Source organism: Clarias gariepinus, chromosome 11 (assembly GCF_024256425.1).
Source record: "Clarias gariepinus isolate MV-2021 ecotype Netherlands chromosome 11, CGAR_prim_01v2, whole genome shotgun sequence".
In the NCBI taxonomy this organism is placed as follows: Eukaryota; Metazoa; Chordata; class Actinopteri; order Siluriformes; family Clariidae; genus Clarias; species Clarias gariepinus.
In genome coordinates this window covers 30,543,388-30,564,208 of record NC_071110.1, presented here as the reverse complement: position 1 = coordinate 30,564,208, position 20,821 = coordinate 30,543,388, and the positions used below count along the sequence as shown (strand labels likewise).

The 20,821-nt window shown below is 39.2% G+C and overlaps 1 protein-coding gene across 1 annotated transcript in view; it reads right to left on the bottom strand.

Moving 5' to 3' along the window:
- Positions 1-20,821, bottom strand: part of grm5b (glutamate receptor, metabotropic 5b) — a 46,796-nt gene that overhangs the window by 21,587 nt on the left and 4,388 nt on the right. Inside the window, exon 2 of the mRNA XM_053507257.1 lies at positions 13,885-14,134. Within this exon, the coding sequence (XP_053363232.1) occupies positions 13,885-14,134 (250 nt within the window). The remainder of the gene's footprint in view (positions 1-13,884; positions 14,135-20,821) is intronic.

The window sequence follows — 20,821 nt, the reverse complement described above, 5'->3', positions numbered from 1 at the left end:
TGGTTGTGCAGGCTAACACTTCACAACACTTTTTTCAAACTGCTCATGCATTCCTTAAGAATGAGCCCACAAGTGCCTATGATTGGTTAGTGTCACTAGGGTGTGCCACGTCTTCCTCCCAAGAGAAGAATCTCTGATCTATAGTGGCGAGTAGTGTTAGTTGTCCTGAATCCAGATCAATATCATTATCAATATAAGAGTTGTATGGTAAATATAATCTTCTATATTGATTAAAACCATTACCGCTGGAACATTTTTTTCCTAATGAAAACGTTATCTTCGATGTTGCTTTCATGGCACAGAGTGGACAGAGTCATGTGACTACTCACTACACATTCATGTGATGAACACATACAGTGGGGAAAGAATTACCAGAAGGTGAAAAAAGTCTGCTGCCTTTTAATTTTTTTATTTAGGATTTTGATTTCCTTTTTAATTAGTTTCCAAGTTTCTTAACTTTTTGGTTTGTTCTTGTTCCTGGTTTTCCTGATTCCCTCCTCCTTGCTTATTATGCAATTAATTTTGATAGTTTTGGGAACAAAATTTTTTCTAAAAGAAGCAAATTTTTAAAAAATGTAAAAAGTAAAAGATGAGTTTGGTTAGATTCAGGAACACTGCACTGGCTAAGCCAAATTGTTTTCCAGTGTAGGGCTGCCGTCAAGATTATCTATATTAAGTCCAAAATGGTGTTAATTTTGTAAATAACAATAATGATGAAATATATTGGTTGACGAGGACAGGACGTTACATATGTACGTGGAATGTCAACGGGACACAAATATGGACATACAGCGGTGGCTGTGAAAAGGTACATTTAAAATTTTCAATAATGTTTTTTGCTAGACTACATTGACTGTAGAGTTAATTATTAATAATCTTATTGAAAAATGTTACGTTTTCATTTACTAAAACTAGAGTAAAATACTGAAAGTTCCTTCGACTATTCCTTTGAAGATTTCTTTTTTAGTCGACTAAAACTTGACTAAAAAAAAAAGGACAAGATTGACTAAATATACAGTAATAAAAACTAAAAGGGACATTTATCCTCGAACTCAAACTAAGACTAAAATTGAAAATTGCTGACGAAATGAACACTAGTCTAAAAGAGAGCTTAAGATCAAGCCCAAAAACCATCAAATGCTGAAATTTTCGCATTCCTTCATAAACCACAAAAAAACGTCCTTTAATCCGACGTCGTGCAGTCAGAGGGTGAACCCAGTAGCGGCGGCAATTCCTTCTCTCCCTACATCGCCGTGTTACGAGAATTTTTAAACCAACAAGATCCATATCTAATATAGCAAAACGGTCCATATTAAAAGGAGGCACCTCAAATAAAACGACAGGGGCTTTCATATTCAGTGCCCGACACTGCCTCTACAGGTTAACACAGGAACTACAATTTGTGCTGCAGGCTGGCGTTAGACAGAGCCAAACGAACGCTGGTGTAGAAGTTAAACGAGCGCCTTTAACAAAAAGCAACATAAACGTCTAGGACGTTCAGAGCGCGTTCGTTTATCCAAAAACGTAACGTCCGTGTGAACAAGGCCTTAAGGTGAGCCTTTATTTGTCACATATACATTACACCACAGTGAAATTCCTTCTTCACATGTCCCAGTGTAACTGGGGTCAGATGGGAGGGTCAGCCATGATACAGCGCTTCTGGAGCAGATGGGGTTAAGGGCCTCGATCAAGGGCCCAACAGGGGCAACCTGGTGGAGCTGGGGCTCGAACCGCCAACCTTTCGATCAGTAACTCTCTGAGCTACTACTGTACCACTGCCCACAGAATTACTAGAAACTATTTGACTAGAAATAGTGTAATAATCCTATATTTGGTTTGTTGTTATACTATTTTAGGAAATTATAGATAGCTTTGGCTGGTTCAAGAATATTGCACTTTTTGTATTTGATGCCATTTTTTGTATTTTTTTCGATTTCTTTGTTAATTTATTTCCAAATTCGATTCCAGATCTATTTTTGTTGTTGTTGTTCTTTGCTTTCCAAGTTGTCTGCTTTATGCAAATGAGCACACAGTTGTTGTTGTTTTTTTTTTTCGTGTTTTTATCTTCACTGCAAAAAACTTTAGCAAAAATGTCTTGCTCTGTTGGTCCGATAATTTTGATCGTTTTAGGAAGTATTATTGAATTATTCGATAATTATAGTCTATTATTAAATGAGTTTAATACATTTATATCTGTTTTTTTTATCTCTCTGTCTCTCTCTATTGACCAACAATCCTTCGCTCATCATTATATGTTTCAAGTTTCTTTACAACTTCTCTCTCTCTCTCTCTCTCTGTAAAGATCATTAATCACCTGTCATGTTTCACTCGCCTTTAGCAAGTGTAAAACACACACACACACACACACACACGCACACACACACTGACCTCTGAATTATGACTATGATTTTGATGAAGCAAAGCATTTAAACTCATAAATCCCTCTTTCTCCCTGCGTGTCTCACTCTCTTTTTCTTCTTTTTCACCTCCATCTAAACAGGCAGTTTCCGTGGAGACGAGAGGCGATTGATCGTCATGGCGATGGATCTGTCACTGTTTGTTTAGACTCAGTTTGAGAGGAAAAAAACCCAGACAGACAGAAGTGTAAATAAGAACAACTGACTTACTAGTGAAAGACAAAGAAAGATAACACTATACGTGTCACTACGCTTTGTATCTGTCTGTCCATCCATCCGTCAGTCAGTGAACAGGGAGGCGGAGTCTCAAGCAGGTGTGTAAGTTTACTGCCCTTTTGCGGGTGGCTTGTCATCAAAGTACACCCTAAAACTCTTGCTTTCTCTCTCATATACACACACACACACACACACACACACACAAAGAATTATTCCTCATGGGCCAAAGCCAAGATGAGTGAGAGGCTCCTCATTTCTCTCTCTGTCTCTGTGTCTTTATGTGTCTCTGTCTCTTCATCTCTCTGTCTGTCTTTATGTGCTCCTCTCTCTCTGTCTCTCTCTTAGTCTAATGTCTTTGTGTGGCTCTGTCTCTTCGTCTGTCTGTCTCACTCTGCCCCCCCCCTCGATCTGTCAGTCTCGCTCTCTCCCCCTCTCTCTCTCAGTCTGTCTGTTTGTCTCGCTCTTCCCCCCTCTCTCTCGGCCTGTCTGTCTGTCTGTCTTGCTCTCTCCCCCCCTCTCTCTCTTTGTCTGTCTGTCTGTCTCACTCCGCCCCCCCCCCGTCTGTCTGTCTGTCTGTCTCGCTCTCTCCACCTCTGAATCTCTCCGTCTATCTGTCTGTCTGTCTGTCTTGCTCTCTTCCCCTCTCTCTCTCTCTCGGTCTGTCTGTCTGTCTCGCTTTCTCGCTCTCTCTCTTGGTGTCACTCATTCACCGACTCACACAGCTGTGTGGGCGAGCTGCAATTATCCTCAGTCTTCAAAAAGCTCTGTGTGTATTTGAGAGAACATCTGCGAGTTCCTTCACACACACACACACACACAGACACACACACACATAGACACACACAGTTAGAAAAGCATTTATTATGCTCCCAGCTGACATCCATCCTGTAACGGCCACACTGGAATTTCTATGTTCGACTCTGTGTGTGTGTGTGTGTGTGTGTGTGTGTGACAGCAATAAACTGATTGATGCTGTTACTCTTTGACAGGGCTAGCCTTTGATTGATGTTGGACTTAAATAAATGATTCAGTCTTCTCACTGTTTTCGACTCTCTCTCTCTCTCTCTCTCTCTCTCTCTCCGAGGAGACAAGATGAGGTGGTTAACCTTAGAGATACGATTTGGACAGAAATCATTTAGGAAATGTCATATAAGACAATCTCACACATACACACACACACACACACACACACACAAACAAACACCAGGGCTAAGTTGATTACAGTATGTACCAGACAGCAAGAGGGTCAGCGGAATTTAAATGCTACACACATCATGGCTCTTCTGTCCTTTTGCACACACACACACACACACACACACAAAGCTGAGAAATGCATTTACACTTAACATTAGCGTTATCTACGAGTCTTTTTATCCTTTCCAGCTCTGCAGTCTCCAGGTCCATCCTGCCTTTATTAAAGTGTTACCGTTATCGCCAATAACGAGTGTGAACGCTAAAACAATGCCGCTTTTGTTCTTCTTTAATTTAATTGTTATCTTTTTTTTTTCACCTTTTTTTTTCACTCTGGTATGTTGCTTCAGATCCTGTAATCCTGTGAAGTCCTGGTGTACAACTGGACGCACTTTTCAGTTTTATTCCACTGAAATCATTATAAAGGCTGTTCGAGGGAATGCGGGACTTTTGTTTGCGCAGAATAACAGAACACTGTTATAAGAGTTAAGAACTCATTTTATTTCTTTATATAATCTTTTGCTACAATAATGCACTTATTCCAGTGTTTCACTAGCGCTTGGACACCATGGAGGTTTTCTCAGTACGCTGGAGCCATGATTGGACTTCCTTTCTGATTCGCTGGCCTCCCAGGAACTCCTTTAATGGCCCAAACATGTGGAAATGGCTTGAAGCGAAGTCAGGACTGTATGGGAGATGGAGAAATAACTCGCAGCTGAGTTCCTGTAACGTGCAAGTGGTGTTGGTGGATGAGTGTGTGTACAGTTCACACAGACACATCCGTCTCTTCTGCAAGTTAGCAACATGGATTTTCCAAGGAACAGGCGTTCTGCTCGCTTTTGGCCTGTACTATAGGAGCCACAAACAGCCGGAATCAAATTTCTTGTGTGGGTCAACATACTTGCCGAATAAAACCTGAAAAACAATTGACAATATACAACACAGTGAAGTTATTTGCTGTACAGTACAGGGCCAAAACCTCAGCCAAAACACAAGACCACAACGTGTGTTACCATCAACATTGACAGCAAGATTATTTAAAAAAATACAGTGGCCATTTATTAATACAACAAAACTACATTACAACAAGACCACAACCAACCTACAATATTATTTCACAAATATTACAGCAAATCTATATCACATGACCACAACCAAACTACGATATTATTTCCCAACTAAATTACATTACAACAGGACTACAACCGAACTACCGTGATGTTATACTGATGCTACAGTGAAACTACATCACAACATGACAACAAACAAACTGCAATGTTATTCTTCCCAAACAGTACAGCCAAACTACATCACAGCATGACCACAACCAAACTACAATATTATTTCCCAACTAAATTACATTACAACAAGACTACAACCGAACTACCGTGATGTTATACTGATGCTACAGCAAAACTACATCACAACATGTCCGCAAACTAACAACAATGTTATTTCCAAACCAAATTACACCACAACAAGACTACAACTGAACTACAGTGAAACAACATAACAACATGACAACAAACAAACTGCAATGTTATTCTTCCCAAACACTACAGAAAAACATCACAACATGACCACAACCAAACTACAATGTTATCTACAAATCTTACAACTAAACTACAACACAGCAAGACTACAACCGAACTGCATTGCTGTTGCACTGCTACCACATGAAATCTCCATCACAACATAACCACAACCAAACTACAATGTCATTTCCCAAATACTACAGCTTAATTACATCATGACAAGACTACAACCGAACTACAGTGATATTACACTGATGCCACGGCAAATCTCCATCACAACATGACAACAACCAAACTGCAATGTTATTCTTCCCAAACACTACAGCAAATCTACATCACAACATGGCAACAACCAAACTACAATGCTTTTCCTAACCAAACTACACCACAACAAGACTACAACTGAACTACAGTGAAACTACATCACAACATAACAACCCAACTGCAAAGTTATTCTTCCCAAACACTACAGCAAATCTACATCACAACATGACAACAACCAAACTACAATGTTTTTTCCAACCAAACTACACCGCAACAAGACTACAACTGAACTACAGTGAAACTTCATCACAACATGACAACAACCAAACTGCAATGTTATTTCCCAACCAATGACCACAACCAAACTAAAATGTAATTTTTATATCTTACAACTAAACTACAAAACAACAAGACTACAACTGAACTACAGTGATATTGCACTGATACTACAAGAAATCTCAATCACAACATGAACACAATCAAACTACAATGCTATTATACTAAAACTACAGCAAAGCTACCTTTTCTAACTGCTCAAAGATCCTGCCCTCTGCTACACTCTGTACCTGCAGAGCTACAAGATACAGACACATTAAACTGCTCATGAGTTAGAGCTCTTTTCATGAATATTTATGCCAGGGCAAAAGCCAAGTTCAACCATTCTGCCACTGAAACTCTCCCGGTGGGGCATAAACCTGGGCAGAGGACGGAACCTTGGAAAATTCGGAAACCCAGACATAGACCTGCAGTTGTGTTACTCTCTCTAATAACTTATTCTAACTTCCTATTAAGGGTTGTAGTCGATATTCCTTTATCAGTACTGGCACATTCATCAAAAGTATACATTTTTGACACTGTAAATGAGAGTTCTAAGGCCATCCTATTTAATTCAACGGCCTATTTAATTCATTTATAAATGTGGGGTAATTATTTGTACCTATCCTATTTAATTACTATTTATATTCATGACTATTTTATTTTCATGAAAAAAAAATCCTAGCATTCACCTCTATGTAAAGTCAGCATCGACACCATATCAGTGCTGCCAGGAACGCAATTAACATCTGTGGAGTCTGTGACCTCAGTGTGTGGTGTGTGTGTGTTTGTGTGTGTGTGTGTGTTCTCTCTTTATAGTTCCACTGACAACATGCATTTACTGTGGGTCTACTGTCCCTCATTAGAGCTTCACTAAACACACACACACACACGCGCACACACACACACACACCTCAGGCAGATGGTAATTACAGTTGTAGTGACACTGTGTGTTTCTCCTGCTGTTATATCGCACACAACACACACATACACACACGTGTGACATCTAGGACACAATACACCCAAAGAGACCACAAATACACACCTCCATCTTACAAGCTACAAATAGATACACACTCACACTCAGATCACACACACACACACACACACACCTCTAACACACTTATTCAGGTAGCTCTATGTGAGTGTGTGTGGAGGGTGTTTGTGTCAGAAGCGGGTCCCTTATTCTTTTTCTGCCCTTCTCTCACTTTTACTCTCACTCTGCGGTGTAGGGATTCAGTGCTGTTGCCACGGTAACAGGCAGCAGAAGGGGTACTGGCTTTGCATTCCATCTCTCTCACTCCCTCTCTGTCTTTTTCCATCCTTACTAGGAAAGGAAAAGAAGAAAAAAAAATGGTCACCAACATATCAGGGCACAGACGATAAAAGAGAGAGTGAAAAAGATGAAGAAAGAGGAGCAGAAAAGAAAAGTACACTACAGCTGCAAAAAAACAACACTGACATCAATACAACAGTGCATCAAAAATACAACGGTGGTTGACTAATGCTACAAAACTACATCGCAACAAGACCACAGCCAATCTACAATGTTATTTTACAAATCTATAGCAAAACTACATCACAACAAGACTACAACTGCACTACAGTAAAGTCTCACTAACACTGCCGCAAAACCACATCACAACAAGACTACAACCGCACTACAGTAAAGTCTCTCTAACATAACCGCAAAACTGCATCACAACAAGACTACAACCGCACTTCAGTAAAGTCTCACTAACACTGCCGCAAAACTACATCACAACAAGACTATAACCAAACTACAGTACAACACAACAAAGCTACAACCAAACTACAGGGATGTTACACTAATACTACTCCAAAACTACAGCACAGCAAGACCACAGACAAACTGCAGTGATGTTACATTAAAACTACAGCGAATCTACATCACAACATTATCACAGCAAAACTACAGTGTCATTACACTAAAACTACAGCAAGCCTACATTATTGCTAGACTACAACCAAACTAACTGACTACAATGATACTACAAAAGAACTACAGTGGACTACAGCAAATCTACATCCCCACAATACTGGAGCAAAACTACAATGTTATTATAGTAAAAATTTTGCAAAACTACTTTCGTGCAGGACTTCACCAGAAATACCATAATACTACACTAATACTACAGAAGACTACATGTAAGACTACATCACAAGATGACTACTGTACAACCAAACTACAGCAATATGACACTTATACTACAGCATAGCAAGTATACAGCAAAACTTCAATGATGTCACGTGACTACAGCAAAACTACAGCACAGCATGACTACAGCAAAACCACAGCAAGGCATGACTACAGCGAAACTACAGTTTTGTTACCCGAATACTACAGCGAATCTATATAATGGCAAGACTTCAGAAACGTTGGATTTATATTACAGTAAACTACATATCAACAAGACAACAACTATAGTGATGTTACTGTAATACTACAACAAAGCTACATCATGGCTAGTCTACAGCAAAACTACAAGGTTTATACAATAATACTATTGCAAAACTAAAAAAAGGAAAGACTACAAATAGACTACAGTGATGTTGTAACAGCAAAATTACAACCAAACTACAGCAGTGTTACTGTAATATTATGGCAAAACTACATCACTGCAAGACTACATTCAAACTAGAGTGTTTATTTACTACAGCAAAGCTAAATTACAGCAAGACTACAACCAAACTAGTGTTAAACACACTAATACTACAGCAAATCTACATCACAGCAAGTCTGCAGAGATGTACTAATACTATGTACATTAAACTACATTACAAGAAGACTAATATAGTGATGTTACAGTCATACTACAGCAAAGCTACATAACAGCAAGACTACAACCAAACTACAGTGATGTCACACTAATACTAAAACGAAATTACATTCAGAGAATTCTGCAACCAACTACAATAATGTTATACTAATACCACATCCAAAACTACAGCACAGAAAGATTTTAACAAACCTACAGCAATATTACACCAATACTACAGCAAAACTACATCATGACAAGACTAAAACCAAACTAGTGTAAGATTAAACTAATACAGCACCAAAACTATATTACGTCAAGTCTACAACAAAACACACACACACACACACACACACACACACACACACACACACACACACACAAAGTACATTCATTTACACATAAAACACACAGTTTTAATTTTGACCTAATGAAACTATTTCCCTTCTGTGTACTTCATAAATTCATGACTATTAAAACGGTATGTATGTGTGATCTGAGCAAAACACACAAACACACACACACACACACACACACACACACACACACACACACAGCTTCTCTCTCTACCCTTTTAATCTTTTTCTGTTTTTTTATAATATTAATAAGCACTGTGAGATTTTGAAGAATTTAAGTCACGGAATAAACTCTAAGAAATGTAGAGGGAAATAAAAAGTGCAAAATGTGTTGAGAAATGGGGACACTCCAGTAATCCCCTACGACAATCCCCTACTACTCGCCGTTTCCATGGCAACCTAGGTACGACTGACAAAAGCATTATCTGGAAAATGATATTATGGGTTTAATAAGGGATTCAGTGTTTGTATTAAAAGTTCATTCTTTTTAAAGATATTATTAAAGACTTTAAAGTTTCAGTACAATTACAATAATACTACAGTAAAACTACAGTAATATTACATTTATACTAATTCTACTACTACAATAGGACTGAAACAAGCATATGTTAAGGGTATATCAAATATACAGTGGGACAGTACAGTATTATTAAGATTCTAAACTACAATATTAAAAACAATACGAACTCTACAGCAACACTGCAGTAATAGTATAATAACGCTACATTAAGACTACACCATTACACTAATTCTACAACAAACAATATGCATATTTTACTCAAACTGCAGCAAGTCTAATATTATGGTATATTACAGTAGTTTAAGTGTTTGAGCAGATCTACATTAATATCAAAATAATACCTAAGTACAAAATTAATATAGTCATGTTAAAGTAATGCTAAAGATAACTATACTATACTATACTATACTATACTATACTATACTATACTATACTACCGCAAATCTAGTAGTACTTCTAAAGCAAAAATTTTTTCTTGTATAGTACAGATATTAAAGCAAATCTACAGTATTTAGAAACTAATACCACTGAAAATCTGATGTTCTGCTAACTTCTACAGTAAGTTCAATATAATATCAATACTACAGCTAAACTATAGTAATATTGTGTTTGTATTAATTTTACAGTATAGTATAGTACAAACACTATAGTAAATCTACAAAATTAGCACTCCAGTAAAACTGCAACAATGCTAACTCAAAGTTACAGTAATATTATATTAAAACTACAGTAAAACTATACTACACTGTAAAAACACAATAATTTTTCAATGGAACTATACTAAAACTGCAGCAAAAATAATATTATAGTACATGATTAGCAATATGTAAGCTAATCCTAATTTAACCAAGTAATACTATGATAATTCTACAGCAACTACAACAATAGTACAACAGTACACTATAGCAAATCCATATTAGAATATACTACAGTAAAAGCATAGTAATACATTTATATTAATATTATACTAACTAAAATAATTTTAATATTAATGTAGTAATACTGGAGTAGCTGCAATATATTACTGTTACAATAATGCTAAAATAAAACTACAGCATTATTTAAATCTATGGTAATCAAAGCGAAATCTATAGTAAAGTCACTTTAACACTACAGCAACACTACAGTAATGTTTCACTAATACCGCATGTCACTATGACTTTAATACCACAGGTGTACTACGGTAATAGGACACTAATTCCACAACAATATAACATTAATGCTACACCAACACTATAGCAATGTTACACTTATGCAACAATAATCGCGTTATATCACATTAACACCAGCGATACAGCGATACTACAGTTAATATCACACTAATGCTAGAACACTATAACTATAACACTACAGCAGTACTACAGCAATGTTACACTAATGGGACACTAACATCACATTAATACTGCAGCAATACTACAGTTAATATCATATTAATGCAACAATCACTATAACATTAATACCGCAGCAATACTACAGTTAAGATCATATTGATGCAACAATCACTATAACATTAATACCGCAGCAATACTTCAGTTAAGATCATATTGATGCAACAATCACTATAACATTAATACCGCATCAATACTACAGTTAATATCATATTAATGCAACAATCACTATAACATTAATACCGGAGCAATACTACAGTTAATATCATATTAATGCAACAATCACTATAACATAAATACCGGAGCAATACTACAGTTAAGATCATATTGATGCAACAATCACTATAACATTAATACCGCAGCAATACTACAGTTAAGATCATATTAATGCAACAATCACTATAACATTAATACCGCAGCAATACTACAGTAAATATCATATTAATGCAACAATCACTATAACATTAATACTGCAGCAATACTACAGTTAAGATCATATTAATGCAACAATCACTATAACATTAATACTGCAGCAATACTACAGTTAAGATCATATTAATGCAACAATCACTATAACATTAATACCGCAGCAATACTACAGTTAGGATCATATTAATGCAACAATCACTATAACATTAATACTGCAGCAATACTACAGTTAAGATCTTATTAATGCAACAATCATTATAACATTAATACCGCAGCAATACTACAGTTAATATCATATTAATGCAACAATCACTATAACATTAATACTGCAGCAATACTACAGTTAAGATCATATTAATGTAACAATCACTATAACATTAATACCGCAGCAATACTACAGTAAATATCATATTAATGCAACAATCACTATAACATTAATACTGCAGCAATACTACAGTTAAGATCATATTAATGCAACAATCACTATAACATTAATACTGCAGCAATACTACAGTTAAGATCATATTAATGCAACAATCACTATAACATTAATACCGCAGCAATACTACAGTTAAGATCTTATTAATGCAACAATCACTATAACATTAATACTGCAGCAATACTACAGTTAAGATCATATTAATGCAACAATCACTATAACATTAATACCGCAGCAATACTACAGTTAAGATCATATTAATGCAACAATCACTATAACATTAATACTGCAGCAATACTACAGTTAATATCATATTAATGCAACAATCACTATAACATTAATACTGCAGCAATACTACAGTTAATATCATATTAATGCAACAATCACTATAACATTAATACTGTACTGCAGCAATACTACAGTTAAGATCATATTAATGCAACAATCACTATAACATTAATACTGCAGCAATACTACAGTTAAGATCATATTAATGCAACAATCACTATAACATTAATACCGCAGCAATACTATGGTGATGTTCCACTAATATTTGCTATAAATACTACAGCAAATATTACAGCAATGCTACAGCAATCCTACAGTAATATCGTTATCATATCATTAATATCTCTCTAATGCTATAAAAATATAACATTAATACTACAGCCACGCTATGGTAATACTGTATTACACTAATACTACAATTAATATCGCACTAATATGACAGCATAAATAAAAATGTCACTTTAACGTCACCCTAATACTACACAAATACCGCACGCACAATAAATATTACACTATGAACATTACAGTACAATTACAGTAACACTACATTATACTACACCGTCACTAACACTAAACTTTAATATCATAATTGCATAATATATGAACTTAATTAGAATAATTCATTCCCCCATTCATTGGGAAAAGAGGATTTTCGTGTAATTTTACAACTTATAATGAGCCAGAATAAAGACACTTCGAACACAATAGAATATGTTCTCTAAGACTTCTGGGATTTGGTGTTTTTAGCATCAGGGAGAGTCAGAGGTTCAGTGCTCGATATAGCCGAATGACGCATAAGGACAGAAGACAGGGTGGTGATTTGGTGGGGGCGTGTGTGTTACAGAGGGGGGGTTAATGACAGCAGGGGCGATTTACTGAAGCAGTGAGGCATTTAGATCTCTCTTACACACACACACAAACACACACACATACAACAAAGCAAGTGAATCATTAAAACATAAAACCCTCTTTATCCACAGGTTTGAGAGAGTGTGTGTTTGTGTTTGTGTGTGCTGCGCTGCGCTGCGATGTGAATCCCGGCGAAAACTCTCATTGACGCTGGCAGAGTTCGCACTAATTTAGTGGAGAAGCTGCTGACAGTTGTTGCCTTGAAACATCATCTTGTCTCTTTTCTCTCTTTCTATTCGTTTTTCTTTTGCACTTGCTCAGTCTCTATGGCTGTCTAGTATTTCTTCGAAAATGAGCCGGTTTGAAATGTGTGTGTGTGTGTATGCACAGATCATTTGACTGCTCATGATGGCACTCATGTATTTGATGATGAAGATGATAGATAGGGATACTCTTGACATGAGGATGATGCGTATGGTGACGGTCACGGTGATGGTGCAGGATATTATCATGACATTTATCATAGCGGTGATGATGAACTGGTTAGTAAAAAAAAAAAATGCAACAAATTCCACCCACTCAGGCAGGAAGGTGACAAGTCATGTCTGAATCGAAAGGTTTCGCACCGAGTGCTGCCTTCTGAGATGCTTTCATTTGGACGATACATGTTTCTCACTGAACTTATCAGCCAGGCGTTGGCGAGAAACACGGCACCATTTATAGAGAGACAGTCTTTTAGACCTACTGTACCGTTGTAGGCGGATGAGACAACAAAATGCTTCTGGTTTCATACACACCTGTGGCTGACGATTATTATATGCTTGATAATGGAAACCATGGGGATGATGATGGTGATGATGAGGATGATGATGATGGTGATGCCTCGGAGTCTCAGACCTGCCAACGAGCATGAACTCCCCGGCGAGGTTCTGACGTCTCATGGCCATGAGGATGCCGCGGACGGTCATGCCCTCGCAGAAACACACCACCACGCGCGCCTTGGGCAGACGACCTCGCAGCTTCGCCAGCAGACGGTCGAAGCTCTGTTCGCCCGCGTTACTCCAGATCTTATCAGAGTGCGCGATGCAGATCCCTTCTTTCAGCGCCATCTCCTTAAACGCCGCCATCCCGCTTTCACCGTAGTTACCTGGAGAGGAACAGTGTGAGAGCGCGAGAGAGAGAGATTATGTAGATATACAGTGTGTACAGTACGCGGTGAGAGGAAGACGATTGAGTGTAACGAAGAACCAAAGAGGGAACAAGGAACGCATGAAGGGATGTTTCAGAGAGAGTGATCAAGATAGAGAGAACAAAAATAAACAAGCGAAACAATGGGACGAGCAGCAAGCAATAACGAAATGCCTGTGTGAGTATAATAATTGAGCAGGAAAAAGAGAGTGAGGAAAAAGGGATAATTGTAGAAAGTGTGGCGACGTCCCCAAGGACATACAAAGTGGAGAGATAATAGGGATGCGGAGTAAGCAAAAGTGACGAGAAGGGAATAAGACACAGAAGAAGAAAAAGAGAGAGAGGGAGGGAGAGGGGGATTAAGAGAGAGAGATGAGGGAAAGGCAGAATGGTTGGAAAAAGATGTCAGAGTGTCAGAACAAGAACAGACAGAGAGAGGGTGACGGGTAAGGGGATAGAGAAAATGAAACCAAAAAGCCAGGTGCTGCTAATTATCGGCGCTTGACTAATTGATCATCAGTTTTGGCAGTTTGCTGGTCTGGAGCATTCGGGTGTGTGTTAATGCCAAGAGGGACAGACATAGCAATGGGCTTAAAGAAGCAATCGCTGCTACACGTCAATCTGGAAAGGGTTGCACTATAAAAGCATTTCCAAACAATCTCGAGTTTAACGTTCTGCAGTGAGAAAAATGATTCACAAGTGAAAAGCATTCAAGACAGCTGCCAATCTTCCCAGGAGTGGACGTCCCAGCACATTCACACCAAAATAAGACCATGCAACACTTAGGGAAGTACAAAACAAAAAGAAACAAGAGCTACATCTCAGACCCTACAGGTCCCACTGAGCATGTTAAGGCCGTGGCGGCACAATTAGAAGAAGACTGAACAAGTACGGCTGTTTGCAATTGTTGGAATGAGAAAGTCTGATCTGTCTAAAAAGAAACATGGAAGCATGAATGAGGTTCGCAAAACTGCCTCTGAACAAACCACAAGACTTCTGGAGCAATGTCCTATGGACAGATGAGACGTGAGAAGTGGACGTGTGTTTGGCTTTAATGTCCACTGCTAGCATTTTCTTAGTAAGTATTTAGTTTACAAATAATTTTTTTCTCCGACTGAAAAAATATATAAATGTCACAAATTAAGTCCAGCGGCGATATATGGTGACCCCCACATATGGGAGGACCCAACAAAAAAACAAACACACACACAAAATTAAATCATTGACATTTTACATTATAAATCTTTAAATAATATAAATGTCAATGGTTCTTGGACGTGTCCAACGCCTGACACACACCAACACGCAGACTAAACTTACTCTAATACACATTTAGTCGGCTTGCTCGTCATTTTGAGGTCACAGAACTCGTGGTGTTTTCTTTTGAGTTGCTCGTTCTGTGTGTGCATTTTTTTTGTGTGTGTGTGTGTGTGTGCGTGCGTGGGTTTGTGTGTGTGAGCCATTTCACTTCAGCACAGCGTGCACCAATAAACAATGCTCTGAATTGACGTGCTCCGTGGAAGTCGTATGTCTTTACGTAATCGGTCATGTTGATGTGTGGGTGCAGCCGTAAACACAACATTACATTAATTCACACGTTATGTAACTAAACAAGCTATAACATGTTATAATCCATCACAACATAACAGCACAGATGTGTAATGTAATATGATTCATGTAAAACCATATAACACATTATGAAGTAACAACAAATGATGCAGTGTAAGATGATGCAACATGACAATGTGGCATAAAATGAGACATCATGTAACGTCAGACTGAGGTATATTAGACGTCTGATGAATGTGGTACGAATTATAATTGAAGAATGTCTGGTGTGAGATGAGAAGGTCTGATGTGGTTCTAGAATGTGTGGTATAGTTCTGGCATGACTAATGTAGGGCAAGAATGTCTGATATTGTTCTAGAACGTCTGGTGTGGGGTGAAAGTGTCTGCTATGGTTCTAGAATGTCTGATATGGTTCTAGACTGTGTGATATATTTCTGGCATGTCTTATGTAGGGCAAGAATCCCTGACATGGTTCTAGAATGTCTGATTTGGTTCTAGAATGTCTGATTTGGTTCTAGAATGTCTGATATGAGACGAGAATGTCTAATGTGGTTCTAGACTGTGTGATATATTTCTGGCATGTCTTATGTAGGGCAAGAATCCCTGACATGGTTCTAGAATGTCTGATTTGGTTCTAGAATGTCTGATTTGGTTCTAGAATGTCTGGTATGAGATGAGAATATCTGATGTGGTTCTGGTATGTGCAATATAGTTCTGGCATGTCTAATGTGAGGCAAGGATGTCTGATATGGTTCCAAAATATCTGATGTAGCTCTAGAATGTCTGATTTGGTTCTAGAGCGTCTGATGTGATGTAAGAATGTCTGGTATGGTTCTAGAATTTCTGATATGCTTCTAGAATGTCTGATGTGGGGCTAAACATATCATAATGTCTGACGTGGTACGGATTATTATAAAATATCCGATGTGGGAAAAATATGCCTGATATGTTTCTAAAATGTCTGATATACTGTAGTTCTGAAATTCTGTCTAATGTGGTTCTAAAATGTCTAATGTAAAGCAGGAATGTCATATCAAGCTCTAGAATCTCTGATATAGTACTAGAATGTCTGATGTGGAACGAGAATGTCTGATGTGGTGCTAAAATATTTCTTACGCTTCAGTATGTTCCGTTGTGGTTCTGTGATCACTGAAGAACCTGCAGTGCGCTTGAATAGTTGTTTATGGTTTTAAAAATGTAATGTGGTTCTATAATATTAAAACCATCATCATAAAAACATGTTCTCTTTGTGTGTATGTATGTGTGTGTGTGTGTGTGTGTGTGTGTGTGTGTGTGTGTGTGTGTGTGTGTGTGTGTGTGTGTGTTGCTAGAGCTAATTGTAATAGTAGTGCTTTACTCTGTCTATTTGTTTATATAAAATGGGTTGTGGGTAATAAGTCTATTCATTTTATTTAATGGAAAACACACACACACACACACACACACACACACACACACACACACACAGAGGGAACAGAATGACAACAGATCTCTGTTTCTATTCAGGCACTGGGTAAGAGAGGGCATCCAGACATGACCATATGGCACGTACATGTCCTCGGCCATGGTACACACACACACACACACACACACACTGAGAGAGTGTGATAGAAAGGGGGGGGGGGGGGGGGGCGCAAAAATAGCTAAATGGACAGCTTTCTCTGCTTACACATCTGCACAAAAAATAAGAAAGAGAGGGACAAAGAGACAAACAGGCAGACAGACAGACAGACACGCGAACAGACAGACAGACAGACACGCGAACAGACAGACAGACAGACAGACAGACAGACAGACAGAGTGGGGCGGATGGATGAATTCTGTCTTTTCTGATATGATGCTCACACACTCACTCTTTGTATAGCGGATTAACATTATTCAGCTGAGAGTAAGACAGAGAGACAGACAGAGAGATAGACAGACAGATGGACAGAGAGCGAGACAGATACACGGCAGCAGTGTTGCAGCAATTAAGGCTCTTTATCAGTCGTCATCATATCCTACTTATTCACACGGTTCTCGTATATTATTCCGCGTGTGTGTGTGTGTGTGTGTGTGATTGCACTGAGGTTCTACTCTGTCTGCATGCCTCCATCCCTCTCTGTCTCTCTCTCCATCTTTCTGTCTATCTCTGTGCAGTAGAGTATCTCCGCTTGTATTCGGACAGCGCCGTGTGTTTTTGTATTTCTCGGCCCTGCACTCCACAGACATGTAGACTTTCAGTTGTGAACTCGAGCGGTTTAATAAACATATCGCTTTAAACTGTTTCTTTTTTCCCCCAACAAAGTCCATTATGTCCATTTTCATAGGCAAACTAACCCAGTCATAATCATCTGGATTCTTTTTCTAATACTTGGATGAAAATCCTTCGCAGTCCGGTCCTCCTGGCCTTTAGCGAACGCTACAGTAAGTTTCCTCCTCGAGCTGCTTCGACTTTGCTTTACTGCAGCAGCCTTCACTCGCTGCTTGATCGTGTTCTTAGTTTGCTTTCACGCTCCGTTATCCGTCTGTAGTGTGAAGAGCTTTCCGTCCTATAAGTCTTGCAGCAGGTGACAGAATCTGAGCAGGAGGTAGAGGAATGTATCCTGCTACTTCTATAACACATCATCAGTGAGACGTTTCAGCTCTACACACACACACGCCATACTGGTGGTGCTGTCCCAATACTTATGAACCTGACATGACTGTGTGTTGTTTTCTTTATGTCTGTCTCTGTACTATTTTCTTACGCCATATTTTCTTACACTCTTTCTGTATATTTTGCTTCATCCCTCTGTCTCTCTCTCTTACTGTCTCTCTCTTTCTTCCTCTCTCTCTTTCTCTCTGTCTCTCTCTCTTTCTCTCTGTCTCTCTCTGTCTCTTTTTCTTGCTCAGTCTCTCTCTCTCTCTGTCTCTTTCTCTTGCTCTGTCTCTCTGTTTCTTTCTCCCTATCCCTCTCTCTTTCTCTGTCTCTCTCTTTCTCTGTCTCTCTCCGTCTCTCTTTGTCTCGTCTCTCTCTGTCTCTCTCTCTATCGCTCTCTCTTTCTCTCTCTCTCTGTCTTTTTCTCTGTCTTGCTCAGTCTCTCTCTCTCTGTCTCTCTCTCTCTTTCTCTGTCTCTCTCTTTCTCTCTGTCTCTCTCTCTGTCTCTTTCTCTCTGTCTGTCCTTTCTCTCTGTCTCTCTCTGTCTCTCTCTCTCTCTGTCTCTCTCTGTCAGGGTTGGGAACCCTTTCACCAGGACATCTCAGCATTCTGTTACCCAGAGTTCCAATCTGCACAGAAACAGCCTGAGAATATTCAATTCACACCAGTGTTCTTTACTTACACACCCACACACACACACACACACACACACACACACACACACATAGCTCCAGTGGACAGGTGCAGACAAGCTCCAGAGGATTCAGTGAAGAGACTTTTGAGCCTCTCAAGACTAACACCTCTTATCTCATCTCACTGTCTCACTGCCTCACTGCCTCTGCCTGTTCATCACTGTTTCTGTCTCGCTGTCCTCTACCTGTCTCACTCTCCTTTCGTTCACCCGTCTCATTCTTCTCTGCCTTTTCATCTCTGTTTCTGTCTCACTGTCCTCCACCTGTCTTCCCCTTCTTCACCTGTCTCACGCTCCTCCACCTGTCTTCCTGTCCCCCACCTGTCTCACTCTTCTCCACGTGTCTCTCTATTCTCAACCTGTCTCACTCTCCTCCACCTGTCTCACTCTCCTTTTTTCCACATTTTTACCACTCCTCTCTCGCTCTCCCACCTGTGTCACTCTCCTCCACCTGTCTGCCTCCCCTATCCTCTCTCCCACCTGTCTCACCCTCCTCCACCTGTCTGCTCCTTAGTCTCCTTATTCTATCCTCTCCTCCACCTGTCTTCGTCTCCTTCATCTGTCTCAAGGAATAAATAAGAAAGAAAGAAATTTAAGAGGAAACAGAAGGAAAATGAAGAAAAGGTAAAGCAATAAGGAAAGATTGAGAAAGAAAAAAAGAAAGAAAGAAAGAATAAGTGGGCGTGGCTGTATAGCTGAACGGAGGCTGCTGATTGGTCCGTCGCTGTGAAGTCGATTATGAAATTGGAATTAAAGTCGCTGCGTCAGTCTGCTTCTGGTGAGTAATCCCGGGGGACTGCTAATCATTGCTGAGATATGTGTATGTATGTGTGTGTGTGTGTGTGTGTGTGTGTGTGTGTGTGTGTGTGTGTGTGTGTGTGTGATGCAGCAAGTCCTCCATGTTTAACTCCTCAGGTAACTTGTACAAGTTTTCGTTACTTACTGAAACACACATGACACTTTTCATCCATGTGCAGTAACAGCGCTATGTGTGTGTGTGTGTGTGTGTGTGTGTGTGTGTGTGTGTGTGTGTGTGTGTGTGAGTTTTTCTGGAGAATCAGTGGGATGTGTATCTTATTAACACAGTGATATTGGTGTGTGTGTGTGTGTGTGTGTGTGTGTGTGTGGGGGTGGGTGTGTGTGTGTGTGTGTGTGTGTTTGTGTGTGTGTGAGTGTGTGTGTGAGTGCTTTACTCTATTAGTCTCTGTCTCTCTGTTTGTCTCGCCCTCTGGCTTTCCCTCGTCCTCTCATTTGTCTCACTCGGCGAGCAGTTTATAATCCAAACCAAACCGACAGTGAGAGCAGGAGGATGCAGAGACAGAGACAGAGAAAGAGAGAGAGAGACAGAAAGACAGAGCGAGAAGGAGAGAGACAGTAAGACAGAGCAAGAGAGAGACAGGAAGACAGAACGAGAGAGAGACAGGAAGACAGAGGGAGAGAGAGAGAGAGACAGTAAGACAGAGCAAGAGAGAGAGAGACAGGAAGACAGAGCGAGAGAGAGAGAGACAGGAAGACAGAGCGAGCGAGAGAGAGACAGGTTGCTATGGTGAACACTTCATCGTGTCGTTATTAATTATTCAAGAAATTATCATGTGAATCAAAGACAAGCCTCAGTGTGCATGCTAGTGCTTCCAGGTGTGTGTGTGTCATGTGTGTGTGTGTGTGTGTGTGTGTGTGTGTGTGTGTGTGATGCCTCAACCTCTCTGCATATTTGTCTTATTCTGAGAGAGAGTGATAGTGAGAGAAAATGACTAAGAGAACACAAG